The 15,098-nt window shown below is 40.6% G+C and overlaps 2 protein-coding genes across 42 annotated transcripts in view; one reads left to right on the plus strand and one right to left on the minus strand.

Annotated features, from left to right (window-relative positions):
- FBXO33 (F-box protein 33) overlaps positions 1-15,098 on the plus strand; it is a 79,502-nt gene that overhangs the window by 61,514 nt on the left and 2,890 nt on the right. The window lies entirely within an intron of this gene.
- Positions 1-15,098, minus strand: part of MIA2 (MIA SH3 domain ER export factor 2) — a 116,899-nt gene that overhangs the window by 5,231 nt on the left and 96,570 nt on the right. For all 41 annotated transcript variants that reach the window (XR_016217370.1, XR_016217369.1, XM_051822174.3 and 38 more), the window contains one exon: positions 4,482-4,604. Coding sequence is in view for 39 of the 41 variants with exons in the window: in XM_051822174.3 (XP_051678134.1) it covers positions 4,482-4,604 (123 nt within the window). In the remaining 2 variants the exon portion in view is untranslated. The remainder of the gene's footprint in view (positions 1-4,481; positions 4,605-15,098) is intronic.

Raw genomic sequence — 15,098 nt, forward strand, 5'->3', positions numbered from 1 at the left:
CATATCCCTTCAATCCTGAATCCTCTAAATTCTCTATTTTCTATGTCTATTAACATCCACCCTATTCACTGTCACCATATCACTCATCGAGATTCCTGCCATAATTTCCTAAAAAGTTATACTGCCTCATGTCCTCTATTCTAATCTCCATAATGTAACCACAGAAATGTATCTAAAAATGCAGATCTTACTATATCTCCACTAATCTTTTGTGTATTCCCATTATCCTGATAACAAGTTCCGCATTTCTGAACATGATTCAGAAGCCCTTGTAAAAATCTATATAATCAGGGCAAGTGCTGTGGTACAGTAGGCTAAGACTCTGCACGCAGTGCCAGCATCCCATATGAATGCCAGTTCAAGTCCCGGCTGCTCCACTTCTGATCCAGCTCTCTGCTATGGCCTGGGAAAGCAATGGAAGATGGCCCAAGTGCTTGGGCCCCTGCACCAGTATGGGAGACCCGGAAGAAGCTTCTGGCTCCTGGCTTCGGATCGGCACAGTTCTGGCTGTTGCAAACATTTCAAGAGTAAACCAGAGGATGGAAGACCTTTCTGTCTCTCAAATAAATAAATAATCTTTTTTAAAAGTCTATAGATACAAAACTTTGAGGATTCTAAGATGGTGGATTAGGGAATGATGTACTGTGCTAGGCAAGGGATAAACAGTAAAAAAAAAAAAAAAAAGTAGAGGAAATAGTCTACATTGGAAGTTCTACAAAAGAAGAGGAATGCTGTGCACCTGTGTGGAAACTGCAGACACACAGGATGAACACAGACACAACACAAACTGCAACAGCCAAGAGCCAGAGCAGGCGGCAGCTTAGAGATGAGGTTAAGACCAGACTACAGTAACTCGTGGTGATACAGCCAGAGGGAGAGCCTGGGTGAAAGTCTGGACTGGAGCCCTAGGGGCTAGCACTTACTAGTGATTACCCATGGACCCAGTGGAAGTAAAAGGCGCACATTTATCTCGCCCCATCCTCCCCACAATGGCGTCTGCTGCCCTGCTGAGAAAGGGCACTGCGGAAGCCTTTGTGAATGCGCTGCAACTGGCTGAGACAGAACACCATCTTCTTGGCAGTACTGGAGGGGAGAGGGCTGCATTTAGCTAGTGGCTCTTAGATACACATGTGATCCAGAGGTTCTAGCAGAGAGAAAGATCCACAGTCCCCACCGACTTTGAGCCTGGCTGGAGGACTGACAGGTGGCTGGGCACCCACGTAGGACTGTGAGGTGCCCCCAGCCTCCCAATACACCACAGGCTCTGGAGCTCAATCTGCCTAGGCAGAGCTGGCTCAGGGAACAGCTGCCTCTCTGCTGACTGGTCAGGCTGGCAGCGCAGAGCGGAACCTCTGCACCCAGCAACTGTAGGAACCTCAGTGCTGAGACCGTGGAGATTCGGTGTCTACATGAGAGGGTGTGCAGGGGATAGCTGGGTCCCTGGGGAATCACTGAAGGTAGCTCCACATGCTTGGAGCTTCTTGGTTGCCTGGGATGGGTCACTGCAGCAGGAACTGTGCTCAGGGTGAGGACTGCACAGATCATTTGTACAGACATACAGAAACGCAGATGAGTGCTGAACTCATTGGGGGCTAACACAAGGGCATTGCTCAGCCTGGAGGAGAGGGGGTGATCACACCAACAGATGTGACCATTTCCCCCCTTTCTGTTAACAAGAGGAGATCTATCACACTCAACTTGGGTGTCACCCTGGATACTCGTCCCACCTGAAGCACCGACTAGAGCTCCCTGACCACACCCACCACATACCTCTTGGTAGGCACTGAGAGTGCAGTAAGCCACAGAGGCATTGTTCAAAGATAAAAGCCATCAGAGTGAAAAACCAACAAGAAACTCCACAAATGTTTAAAAATAAACCCAGAAATTCAAGAATAAGGAAGACACCATGAATTCCTCCAAAGGAACACAGCATTTCAATATTGCAGTGTGAAGATGAAAGGATTGAAAAAATGCCAGAAATAGAATTCCAAAGATTAATCATAGGATTACTCAAAAGCAATCAGAAACAAGCCACAAACTAAAGAAAAACATACATGCCATGAATGAAAATTTTCCCATGAAGTTGAGATTTTAAAGAGAAATCAAATGAACTATTAGAAATGAAGAATTCGGGCCGGCGCCGCGGCTCACTAGCCTAATCCTCCGCCTAGCGGAGCCGGCACACAGGGTTCTAGTCCCGGTCAGGGCGCCGGATTCTGTCCCGGTTGCCCCTCTTCCAGGCCAGCCCTCTGCTGTGGCCAGGGAGTGCAGTGGAGGATGGCCCAGGTGCTTGGGCCCTGCACCCCATGGGAGACCAGGAGAAGCACCTGGCTCCTGCCATCAGATCAGCGCGGTGCGCCGGCCGCGGCGGCCATTGGAGGGTGAACCAACGGCAAAGGAAGACCTTTATCTCTGTCTCTCTCTCTCACTGTCCACTCTGCCTGTCAAAAAAAAAAAAAAAAAAAGAAATGAAGAATTCAACAGATCAAATAAAAATGCAGTAGAAATACTTAACAATAGACTTGGTAAGGCAGAACAAAGAATATCCAACTTAGAAGACAAATTGCAGGAAATCTTTCAGTCAGACCAAAAAAGTATAAGAAGAAATTCAAAAACTTAAAAACCATGTTTAAAGAATTATGGAATACTATTAAATGACCAAATATATAAGTCTTAAGAGTTCCTAAAGGTGTAGAAAGAAAAAATCGACTACAAGGCCTATTTAGCGAAATAATTACAGAAAACATCCCAAATTTGGAGAAGCAGAAGATGGCCCAATTCCTTGGGCCCCTGCATGCACATGGGAGACCCAGAAGAAATTCCTGGATCCTGGCTTCGGATCAGCTCAGCTCCAGCCATTGCAGCCAACTGGGGAGTGAACCAGCAGATGGAAGACCTCTCTCTCTCCCTCTCTCCTTCTTTCTGTCTCTCTCTCTCTCTGCCTCTCCTCTCTCTCTGTGTAACTCTGACTTCCAAATAAATAATTTTTAAATAAATAATTTTTTTAAAAAATTAAGAGTGGGAATGGGAAAGAGAAGAGGAAGAAAGGTTGGAGCGTGGGTGGGAGCAAGGGCAGGATGGGAAGTAGCACTATGTTCCTAGATCTGTATATATGAAATACATGAAACTTGTATAACTTAAACAAAATTTTAAGAAGTTTTTAAATTAAAATATCTATATAATCTATACAGAATGGGAGGAAATATTTGTAAATGATTCACCTGACAAAGAGTTAATAACCAGACTACACAAAACACAACTGAACAGCAAAAGCAAATTAATAATAATCCAATTTAAAAATGGGCAGATCTAAACAGACATTTCTTAAAGACATACGACTGGATAACACATACAAGAAAAGTACTCAACATAACTATGCAAATCAAAACTACAATAAGGAGCAGCTGTTTGGTTTAGTGTTTAAAACACCCCCTGGAATGCCCACACCCCATATTGGAGTGCCTGGATTTGGGTCTCAGCTCCACTCCTAGTCCCAGCTTCCTATTGAAGTTGGAGCCTGCTGCCCACAAGGGAGACTCAAATTGAGTTTCCAGATCTGCTCTGGCCTGGCCCAGCCTTAACTATTGCAGGCATCTGGGGAGCAAACCAGCAGATGGGAGAAGTCTCTCTCTCTTTCTCCCTCACACTCTCTCTGTACCTATGCCTTTCAAATAAAACGTTCATAAATAAAAACTTTTAAAAACACAATGAGACATGACCTCACTCCAGTTAGATTGGCTACCATCAAAAAAGACAAAAAGTGCTAGCAAAAAGGGTAAAAGGGGGCTTTAACCCACTGTGCCACAGCACCAGCCCCAGGTAAAACTTTTTAAATGGTGTTAGTTCACAAATGGGTGTCTAATAACACACATACTTTCATTCCCTTAAACTTGAATTAACAGAGGGAAAAACAATTTCAAAAGCCAAATAATTTCAAAAGCCAAGCAGACTGGAAATCTGCTTCTTCTTTTATTCCAAAAATAGTCATTTTCTAAAACAAATATTCCAAGGCCGGTACTGGGACATAGCAGGTAAAGCCGCTGCCTACAGTGCTGGCATCCCATTGGGTGCCAGTTCGAGTCCCGGCTGCTCCTCTTCTTATCCAGCTCTCTGCTGTGACCTGGGAAAGCAGTGGCCCCTGCACCTACGTGGGAAACCCAAAGAAGCTCCTAGATCCTGGCTTCACATTGGCTCAGCTCCAGCCACTGTGGCCATCTGGGGAGTGAACCAGTAGATGGAGGACTTCTCTCTCTCTCTCTCTGCTTCTGCCTCTCTAAAACTCTGCCTTTCAAATAAATAAATAAATCTTTAAAAATAAATAAATATAAAATAACCAGAACCATAAAATCAGGAAGCTTCAGGAAATAGATATTATATTAGCCTTACGAGACAGCAGAGATAGGAATTATACTCATTATTAGTTCTGTATTCAACCATCAGTTCTTTATAATGCCACAACTGCTAAAACTTTTTTTCCTTACCCACTTTATCCAAAGAAGGCATATTAAAACTTCTCAGTTCTGCTGGTCCAGATAATCTACCCGAATTAGAATAAAATCTCTCTTGCCTTTGTGGAGGAAGAGCTGGGTCAGAATATGGTTGGCCTAGAAAACAAGTTTTTAAAATATTCTCATTAATATAAACCTAAGACAAACTTACTTAAGTTTAATATATTGAAGATGACATTTCTCATAATTCCTGAAAAAGTCAGATTCATGTTATCAATAGACAATAGTACACAATTTAAGAAAATGGCATACTTTTTATAGGTGGCAACTTTGTATAAACCCAAATATGGATTTAGAAAGTTTCAAAACAAAAATATGGAAGTAAAAAATGAAATTAGAATATGTGAAAATTGAATTTAGCTATACATTTATATGTATATATGTATGTAAATTCATTTAACTTTCAACTGCAATAATAGCAAGTGGAAGTGGATATATTAATATATCAAAAAGCTGAGGCAATAGCGACTAGCACAGGAGAAAGACAGAAAATGTAAGCTGAGCAAGAAATTTAGCAAAACAGATGACAATCTGTCACTGAAGTAAAACATGTATTATTCAGAGGTCATCGGTGGTCAAACTTTGACTCACTTCATTATTTTGAGATTTGGCACTCATGTGGTTCACACTGCCAAGATTAACAACAACTATTTAGGGGCCGGCGCTGTGGCACAGTGGGTTAAAGCTGCGATTTGCAGCACCAGCATCCCATATGGGTGCTGGTTCAAATCCCGGCTGCTTCACTTCCGATTCAGCTCTCTGCTATGACCTGGGAAAGCAGTGGAAGATGGCCCAAGTCCTTGGGCCCCTGCACCTGCGTGGGAGACGCAGAAGAAGCTCCAGGCTCCTGGCTTCGGATCAGCTCAGCTCTAGCCATTGCAGTCATTTGGGGAGTGAACCAGCAGATGGAAGATCTCTCTCTGTCTCTCTATAATTCTGCCTTTCAAATAAACAAATTACTACAGTAATATGCCAACAAATTGAAAAAAATCCAGAAGAAATGGATAGATTCCTGGACATACACAACCTACCAAAATTGAGCTATGAAGACACAGAAAACCTAAACAGACCAAAAACCAAGCCAGAGATTGAATCAGTAATAAAGATCTTCCCAACAAAGAAAGGCCCAGGACTAGATGCTTCACTGAATTCTACCAGACTTTTAAGAACCAATCTCAATACTTCTCAAACTATTCAAAGCAACTGAAAGAGAAGGAATCCTCCAAACTCCTTCTATGAGGCCAGCATCACCTTAATTCTAAAACCAGAAGATACAACAGAGAAAGAGAACTATAGACCAGTATCTCTGATGAGCATAAATACAAAAATCCTCAACAAAACACTTGCTAAATTAGTCTAATAGCACATCAGGAAGATCATTCATCCAGACCAAATAGGATTTATCTGTGGTATGCAGGGATGGTTCAACATTTGCAAATCAATAAATGTAATACATCATGTTAACAAACTGAAGAATAAAAACTATGATTATCTCAATAGATGCAGTGAAAGCATCTCATAAAGTACAACATCCTTTCATGATAAAAATCTTAAGCAAACTGGGTATAGAAGGAACATTCCTCAACATGATCAAGGCAATAGATGACAAACCCATAGCCAGCATCCTATTGAATGGGGGAAAGTTGGAAGCATTTCCACTAAGATCCAGAATCAGACAAAGATGCTCACTTTCACTGTTGTTATTCAATATAGTCATGGAAGTTTTAGCCAGAGCTAAACAAATTGGAAAGGAGGAAGTCAAATTATCCCTGTTTGCAGATGACATGATTCTATATACAGGGGAACCAAGAGACTATTGGAACTCATAAGAGAGTTTGGTAAACTAGAAGGTTATAAAATTAACACACAAAAATCATTAGCCTTTGTATACACAGATAATGCCATGGCTGAGAAAGAACTTGTAGCATCAGTTCCATTTATAATACCTACAAAAAAATTAAAAACCTTGGAGTAAATTTAACCAAGGAGGTGAAAGATCTCTGTAATGAAAATTACAAAACACTAAAGAAAGAAATAGAAGACACCACATTATTCCATGTTCATGGAAGAATTAATATTAAAATGTCCATATTACCAAAAGCAATTTATAGATTCACTGTGATCCCAATCAAATACCAAGGACATTCTTCTCAAATATGAAAAAAATAATGCTGAAATTCATATGGAAACACAAGAGACTCTGAATAGCTAAAGCAACCTTAAACAACAAAAACAAAGCCAGACGCATCACAATACCAGATTTTAAGACCTAATACATGGGGCCAGCGCTGTGGCCTAGTGGGTAAAGCTGCTGCCTGCAGCACTGGCATCCCATATGGGCACCAGTTCAAGTCCCAGCTGCACCACTTCCAACCCAGCTTTCTGCTATGGCCTGGGCAAGCAGTAGAAGATGGCCCAAGTCCTTGGACCTCTGCACTCACATGGGAGACCCAGAGGAAGCTCCTGGCTCCTGGCTTCAAATGGGCATAGCTCCAGTCATTGTGACCATCTGGGGAGTGAACCAGCAGAAGACCTCTCTCTCTCTTTCTCTCTCTCTCTACCTCTGCTCTCTAACTCTGCCTTTCAAATAAATAAATCTTTAAAGAAAATAAAAAGACAGGGTAGTTATAATCAAACTAACTTGGTACAGGCATAAAAATAGACATGTAGACTTATGGAACAGAATAGAAACTCCAGAAATCAATCCAAGCATCTATAACCAATTAATCTTTGACAATCCGTGTTGAGTCTCTTCAACAAAAAGTGGTTGGAAAACTGGATCTCCACATGCAGAAGTATGAAACAAGACCCCTACCTGACACCATATACAAAAATCCACCCAAAATGGATTAAGTATCTCAATCTACAAACTGATAACATCAATTAAAAGAAGAGAAAATTGGGGAAACTCTGCAGGACAATAGCATAGGTGAGACTTCTTGGAAAAGACCCCAGAAGCACAAGCAATCAAAGTCAAAATTGACAAATGGGATTACATCAAGCTAAGAAGCTACTTCATTGCAAAGGAAACACTCAGAAAAGTGAAGAGGCAACCAACAGGATGGGAAAAAATATTTGCAACTAAGCAACTGAGAAAGGATTAATATCCAGAACCTAAAAAGTTCAAGACACCCAACAACAACAAAACAAGAAATCAGCAAAGGACTTCAACAGGCATTTTTCTTCTTTTTTTTAAGACTTTTATATTTTTTTATTTATTTATTTGACAGGTAGAGTTGCAGACAATGAGAGAGAGAGAGAGGGAGAGAGAGAGACAGAGAGAGAGGTCTTCCTTTTCCATTGGTTCACAAAGGCCAGAACTGCGCTCATCCAAAGCCAGGAGCCAGGTGCTTCCTCCTGGTCTCCCATGCGGGTGCAGGGCCCAAGCACCTGGGCCATCCTCCACTGCCCTCCCAGGCCACAGCAGAGAGCTGGACTGGAACAGGAGCAACCAGGACTAGAATCGGCTCCCATATGGGATGCCAGGGCTGCAGGTGGAGGATTAACCTAGTGAGCCACAGCGCCAGCCCCAATAGGCATTTTTCAAAAGAGGAAAATTCGAATGGCCAACAGACACATGAAAAATCTCAGGATCACTAGCCATCAGGGAAATGCAAATCAAAATCACAATGAGGTTTCCCCTTATCCCAGTTAAAATGCTCTCATACAGAAATCAACAAACAATAAATGCTGGCGAGGTATAGAGGAAAAAAAGTACCCTAATCCACTGTTGATAGCAATGTAAACTAGTACAGCCTCGGTGGAAGATAGTATGAAAATTCCTCAGAAATCTTAAAGAAGATCTACCATATGACCCAACAATCACACTCCTGGGAATTTACCCAAACAAAATAAAATCAGCATATGAAAGTTATCTGTACCCCGTGTTGTAGCTCAATTCACAATAGCTAAGATATGGAATCAACCCAGATGTCCATCAACCTATGAATGGATAAGAAAATGTTATATATATACACTATGGACTACCACCCAGCTGTAAAAAATAATGAAATCCTGTATTTCGCAAGAAAATGGAAGCAATCAGAAACCATTATACTTATTAGTGAAATAAACTAGTCCCAAAAAGACAAATATCATATGTTTTCTCTGATCTGTGGTAACTAATAGAGTACCAAAAAATCTAATGTTTATAAACAAAACAGACTTTTGAATCGGGAACAGTGTTTTTTTCTTAAGGAACTCTTAAGGAACAGTGTTTTTTTCTTCTTACTATTTGTCAAATTATTTACTTAGTGTAAGGTTAATCTGATATAATATAAACTGAAGGTAGATCACTGTAAAAATTAAAAGAAAAAATAAGAAAGGGGCCGGCGCCACGGCTCAATAGACTAATCCTCCGTCTGCAGCGCCAGCACACCGGTTCTAGTCCCGGTTGGGGCGCCGGATTCTGTCCGGGTTGCTCCTCTTCCAGTCCAGCTCTCTGCTGTGGCCCGGGAGGGCAGTGGAGGATGGCCCAAGTCCTTGGGCCCTGCACCCGCATGGGAGACCAGGAGAAGCACCTGGCTTCTGGCTTTGGATCAGCATGGTACACCGGCTGCAGCAGCCATTGGGGGGTGAACCAACTTGGAAAAGGAAGACCTTTCTGTCTCTCTCTCTCTCTCACTGTCCACTCTGTGTCAAAAAAAAAAAAAGAAAAAAAAAAGAAAAAAGGAAGTAGAATGGAGGGTGGGAAGTATCACTATACTCATAAATCTGTATATATGAAATATATGACATTTGTTTACCTTAAAAAATAATAATAAAAATATTTCAAAAAATTTAAACAGTCGTGGAAGTGGATGAATTGAGGAAACCTGAAAAATTTCCAATTCTTTCTTAATCAAATCTTAAGATATCATATCATCATTTTGCTTCTAAAATACATTGCCACAACATCAGCAATCTCAGAAATAAATCTACTTATTAGAAGCCCACTGTTTCAAGAATCATGTGCCCATATTGTCCTCCACTGGTAAAAGTAATTTACTCCTTAGATATATCAGGGCCTACTGTTTGCCAGGAACTAGCAATAACAACGTTAGTCTCCATATAATCTATGCCCTTATAGTCTAACAGTTAAAGAAATACAATGGGATTAATGTCTTAATAAAATACAAGACAAATAATATAAATGACAGTCTATCTAATTCTGATTGGGCATTTTGATGATATTGATTCTTCCAATCCATGAACATGGCAGATTTTTCCATTTTTTTGTGTGTGTCTTCTTCTATTTCTTTCTTTAATGTTTTGTAATTTTCATCATAGAGATCTTTGACATCCTTGGTTAAATTTATCCCAACGTACTTGATTGCTTTTGTGGCTATTGTGAATGGGTTAGATCTTAGAAGTTCTTCCTCAGCCATGGCATTGTCTGTGTATACAAAGGCTGTTGATTTCTGAGCACTGACTTTGTATCCTGCTACTTTATCAAACTCTTCTGTGAGTTCCAATAGTCTCTTGGAGGAATGTTTTGGATCCCCTATATACAGGATCATGTCATCTGCAAATAGGGACAGATTGACTTCCTCCCTTCCCATTTGTATCCCTTTAATTTCTTTTTCTTTTTAATTTCTTTTTCTGATGGCTCTGGCTAAAACTTCTAGGACTATATTGAATAGCAATGGTGAGAGTGGGCATCCCTGTCTGGTGCCAGTTTTCAATGGAAATGCCTCCAACTTTTCCCCATTCAGTATGATGCTGGCCATGGGTTTATCAAAAATTGCCTTAATTGTGTTGAGGAATGTTCCTTCTAACCCCAATTTGCTTAGAGTTTTCATCATGAAAGGGTGTTGTATTTTGTCAAACGCTTTCTCTGCATCTATTGAGATAATCATATAGTTTTTGTTTCTCAATTTGTTAATGTGGTGTATCACATTGATTGATTTTCAAATACTGAACCATCCCTGCATACCAGGGATAAATCCCACTTGGTCTGGGTGAATGATCTTTTTGATGTGTAGTTGGATTCGGTTTGCCAGGATTTTGTTGAGTATTTTTGCATCTATGTTCATCAGGGAGATAGGTCTATAGTTTTCTTTCTCTGTTGTGTCTTTTCCAGGCTTAGGAATTAAGGTGATATTGGCTTCGTAGAGAGTTTGGGAGGATTCCCTCCCTTTCAATTGTTTTGAATAATCTAAGAAGAACTGGGGTTAGTTGTTCTTTAAATGTCTGGTAGAATTCAGCAGTGAAGCCATCTGGTCCTGGGATCTTCTTTTTCTGTAGTGCGTCTATTACTGACTCAATTTCTTCCATGGTTATGGGTCTGCTTAGGTTTTCTATATCTTCACGGCTCAGTTTAGGAAGGTTGTATGTGTCTAGGAATCTATCCATTTCTTCCAGGTTCCCCAATTTGTTAGCATACATCTCTTTGTAATGGTTTCTGATGATTCTTTTTATTTCTGAGGTGTCTGTTGTTACATTTCCATTACCATCTTTAATTTTACAGATTTGGGTCTTCTCTCTCCTTTTTTTGGTTAGTTGGGCCAATGGTGTGTCTATTTTGTTCATTTTTTCAAAGACCAGCTCTTGGTTTTATTGATCTTTTGTATTGTTATTTTGGTTTCAATTCTGTTTATTTCTTCTCTAATCTTTAGCATTTCTTTTCTTCTGCTGGGTTTGAATTTGATTTGCTGCTGTTTTTCTAAATCCTTTAGGTGCATGGAGAGGTCATTTGTTTGATTCTTTTCCAGTTTCTTGATGTAGCCACCAACTGCTATAAACTTTCCTCTTAGCACTGCTTTTGCTGTATCCCACAAGTTTTGATAGGTTGTGTTGTCATTTTCATTTGTTTCTAGAAATCTTTTGATTTCTTCTATGAACCATTGTTCATCAAAATGTCCATTCTCCCAAAAGCAATTTACAGGTTCAATGCAATACCAATCAAAATACCAAAGTCATTCTTCACAGACCTAGAAAAAATGATGCTGAAATTCATATGGAGAAACAGGAGACCGCGAATAGCTAAAGCAATCCTTTACAATAAAAACAAAACCGGAGGCATCACAATTCCAGACTTCAAGATACACTACAGGGCAGTTATAATTAAAACAGCCTGGTACTGGTACAAAAACAGATGGATAGAACAATGGAACAGAACAGAAACCAGAAATCAATCCAAAGATCTACAGCCAACTCATCTTTGACAAAAGAGCTAAAACCAACCCCTGGAACAGGGACAGCCTCTTCAACAAATGGTGCTGGGAAAACTGGATTCCACACGTCAAAGTATGAAACAAGACCCCTATCTTACACCATATACAAAAATCCACTCAACATGGATCAAAGATCTAGATATACGCCACAACACCATAAAATTAATTGAGAGCATAGGGAAAACCCTTCAAGACATTGGAACAGGCAAAGAATTCCTGGAGAAGATCCTAGAGGCATGGGTAGTCAAGCTAAAATAAACAAATGGGATTGCCTAAATTGAGAAGTTTCTTTACAGCAAAAGAAATAGTCAGGAAACTGAAGAGGCAACCAACAGAATGGGAGAAACTATTTGCAAACTACACAACTGATAAATGATTAACAACTAGAATCTATAAAATGATCAAGACACTCCACAGCAACAAAACAAACAACCAATAAAAAGATGGGCAAAGGACCTTAACAGGCATTTTTCAAAAGAGGAAATCCAAAGGGCCAACATGAAAAACTGCTCAGGATCCCTAGCCATCAGGGAAATGCAAATCAAAACCACAATGAGGTTTCACCTCACCCCAGTTAGAATGACTTACATACAGAAATCAACTAACAACAGATGCTGGCGAGGATGTGGGGAAAAAGGCTCACTAATCCACTGTTGGTGGGAATGCAAACTGGTAAAGCCACTATGGAAGACAGTTTGGAGAGTCCTCAGAAACCTGAATATAGCCCTAACACATGACCCAGCCATCCACTCCTTGGAATTTACCCAAAGGGAATTAAACTGGAAAAAAAAAAGGGCTGTCTGCACCTCAATGTTTATTGCAGCTCAATTCACAATAGCTAAGACACGGAATCAACCTAAATGCCTATCAACAGATGACTGGATAAAAAAATTATGGGATATGTACTCGATAGAATACTATACAGCAGTAAAAAAAAATGAAATCTGGTCATTTGCAACAAAATGGAGGAATCTGGAAAATATCATACTGAGTGAATTAAGGCAGTCCAAAAGGGACAAATATTATATGTTCTCCCTGATCAATGACAACTAACTGAGCACCTAAAATGAAACCCGTTGAAGTGAAATGGACACTGTGGGAAACAATGAGTAGATCAGCACTTGTCCTGACTGTTGAGGAACAACTTACTATTTTATTCCTTTTAGTATTTTGTTGTTGTTGTTGTTGTTTTGTTCTACTTAATACCATTGGTTGAACTCTGTAATTAATACACAAATATTCTTAGGCATTTAAAATTAACTGAAAAGTGATCTTTGTTAAATATAAGAGTGGGAATGAGAGAGGGAGGAGATATACAGTTTGGCACATGCTCACTCGGACTTACCTCCAATAGTAGAACTAGAAATGTGCCCGGGGATTCCAATTCAATCCCATCAAGGAGGCATGTACCAATGCCATCTCACTTGTTAAAGTGATCAGTTTAAGTACATAACTGATCAAAAAGATAGGTTAAGTGTCAAAGAGATTTCACAAATAAGACCAGTGTCTGCAAATAATGAAGGATAGAATTAAAAGGGAGAGAGTGATCCTATGGGGTAAGCAGGATACACAGCAGACTCATAGAATAGCAAATGCCCTAAACAGCACTCGGGCCTCAGAATCAACCCTTGGAGCATTCAGATTTGATTAAAAGGCCCATGATAGTCTCACAGACATGGAAAGCCAAGACACTGTGGCAAAAATGACCTGAATGAGATCCCAGCAGAAAGAACGGGCCATCAAACAAGGAGGCACCTTTCTCTGAAGGGAGGAAGGAACCTCCGCTGTGATATGGCCTTGACTAAATAAGATCAGAGTTGGTGAACTCAGGAGGCTTCCATAGCCTTGATAGCTCAGGGCAAGAGCCTCAAGTGATTACTGACATCATAAATAAGAGTGTCAATTGTTAAATCAACAATGGGAGTCACTGTGCACCTGCTCCCCACATAGGATCTCTGTGTTGTACTATGAGAATTAATGGTAAAACTACTAGTCGAACAGTACTCTATATCTTGTGCATTGTGTGGGTGCAGTCTGTTGAAATCTTTACTTAGTATATACTAAGTTGATCATTTGTATATAAAGATAATTGAAAATGAATCTTGATGAAGAGTGGGATGGGAGAGGGAGTGGGAGATGGGATGGTTGCAGGTGGGAGGGAGGTTATGGGGGGAAAAGCCACTATAATCCAAAAGTTGTACTTTGTAAATTTATATTTATTAAATTTAAAAATTTTTTAGGCCGGCGCCGCGGCTCACTAGGCTAATCCTCCGCCTAGCGGCGCCGGCACACCGGGTTCTAGTCCCGGTCGGGGCGCCGGATTCTGTCCCGGTTGCCCCTCTTCCAGGCCAGCCCTCTGCTGTGGCCAGGGAGTGCAGTGGAGGATGGCCCAGGTGCTTGGGCCCTGCACCCCATGGGAGACCAGGAAAAGCACCTGGATCCTGGCTCCTGCCATCGGATCAGCGCGGTGCGCCGGCCGCAGCGCGCCAGCCGTGGCGGCCATTGGAGGGTGAACCAACGGCAAAGGAAGACCTTTCTCTCTGTCTCTCTCTCTCACTGTCCACTCTGCCTGTCAAAAAAAAAAAAAAAAAAAAAAAAAAAAAAATTTTTTAAAAATTCTGATTGGGAGAGTCAGAAATGGTGTCACAGAGGCAGCAAAGTTTATCCTGAAAAAGTTAAGTAACAATGACCAATTAATATACAAGGGCATTCTAGTCAAACACATATATATACACACATATATTATAAACATACACACACACATATATATAAACATACACATGGATAGACATACATGCACAAGAACACAAAATAAGGTAAAGCTGTATGGAAGGCATTTATCAAATTAAAGACTGAAATATAGAAAATAAAGGCATGGATGGTTCCTCTTTGTTCCTTTCCTACTTTTGTTTTCCACCACCCTCATAGGAGAAGAGATTATTAAGAAAGAAAGGAGGAGGAAAAGAATTGGAGAAAAAAATGAGTGAGCAATAGGAATAATAGGAATAGGAATATTTTATGAAGCAATTTCATAAAATTAGAATTGTACTGGATAAACAGCTAGTTACAATAACTTCTCTTAAAAACAACAGGGTAACAGAGTTTAAAAATAAAAATATGAGAGCTGGTGTTGTGGCACAGCAGGTTAAGCTGCTGCTTCCAAAGCTGGCATCCCATATAGAAGCCAGCTGGAATCATGGCTGCTCCACTTCCAATCTAGGTCGTGCTAATGAGTCTGGAAAAGCAGCAGAAGATGGCCCAAGTGCTTGGGCCCCTGCCACCCATGTGGGAGACCCAGAAAAAGCTCCTGGCCATTGTGGCCATTTGGAGAGTTAACCAGCAGATGGAAGATCTCTCTCTCTCTCCCTTTCTGTCTCTGTTAACTTTGCCTTTCAAATAAATAAAATAACAAAAAACAATGGATATCCTATCACTC

The sequence above is a fragment of the Oryctolagus cuniculus genome, chromosome 12 (assembly GCF_051225735.1).
Source record: "Oryctolagus cuniculus isolate XC-2025 breed Fujian yellow rabbit chromosome 12, ASM5122573v1, whole genome shotgun sequence".
NCBI classification, from domain to species: Eukaryota; Metazoa; Chordata; class Mammalia; order Lagomorpha; family Leporidae; genus Oryctolagus; species Oryctolagus cuniculus.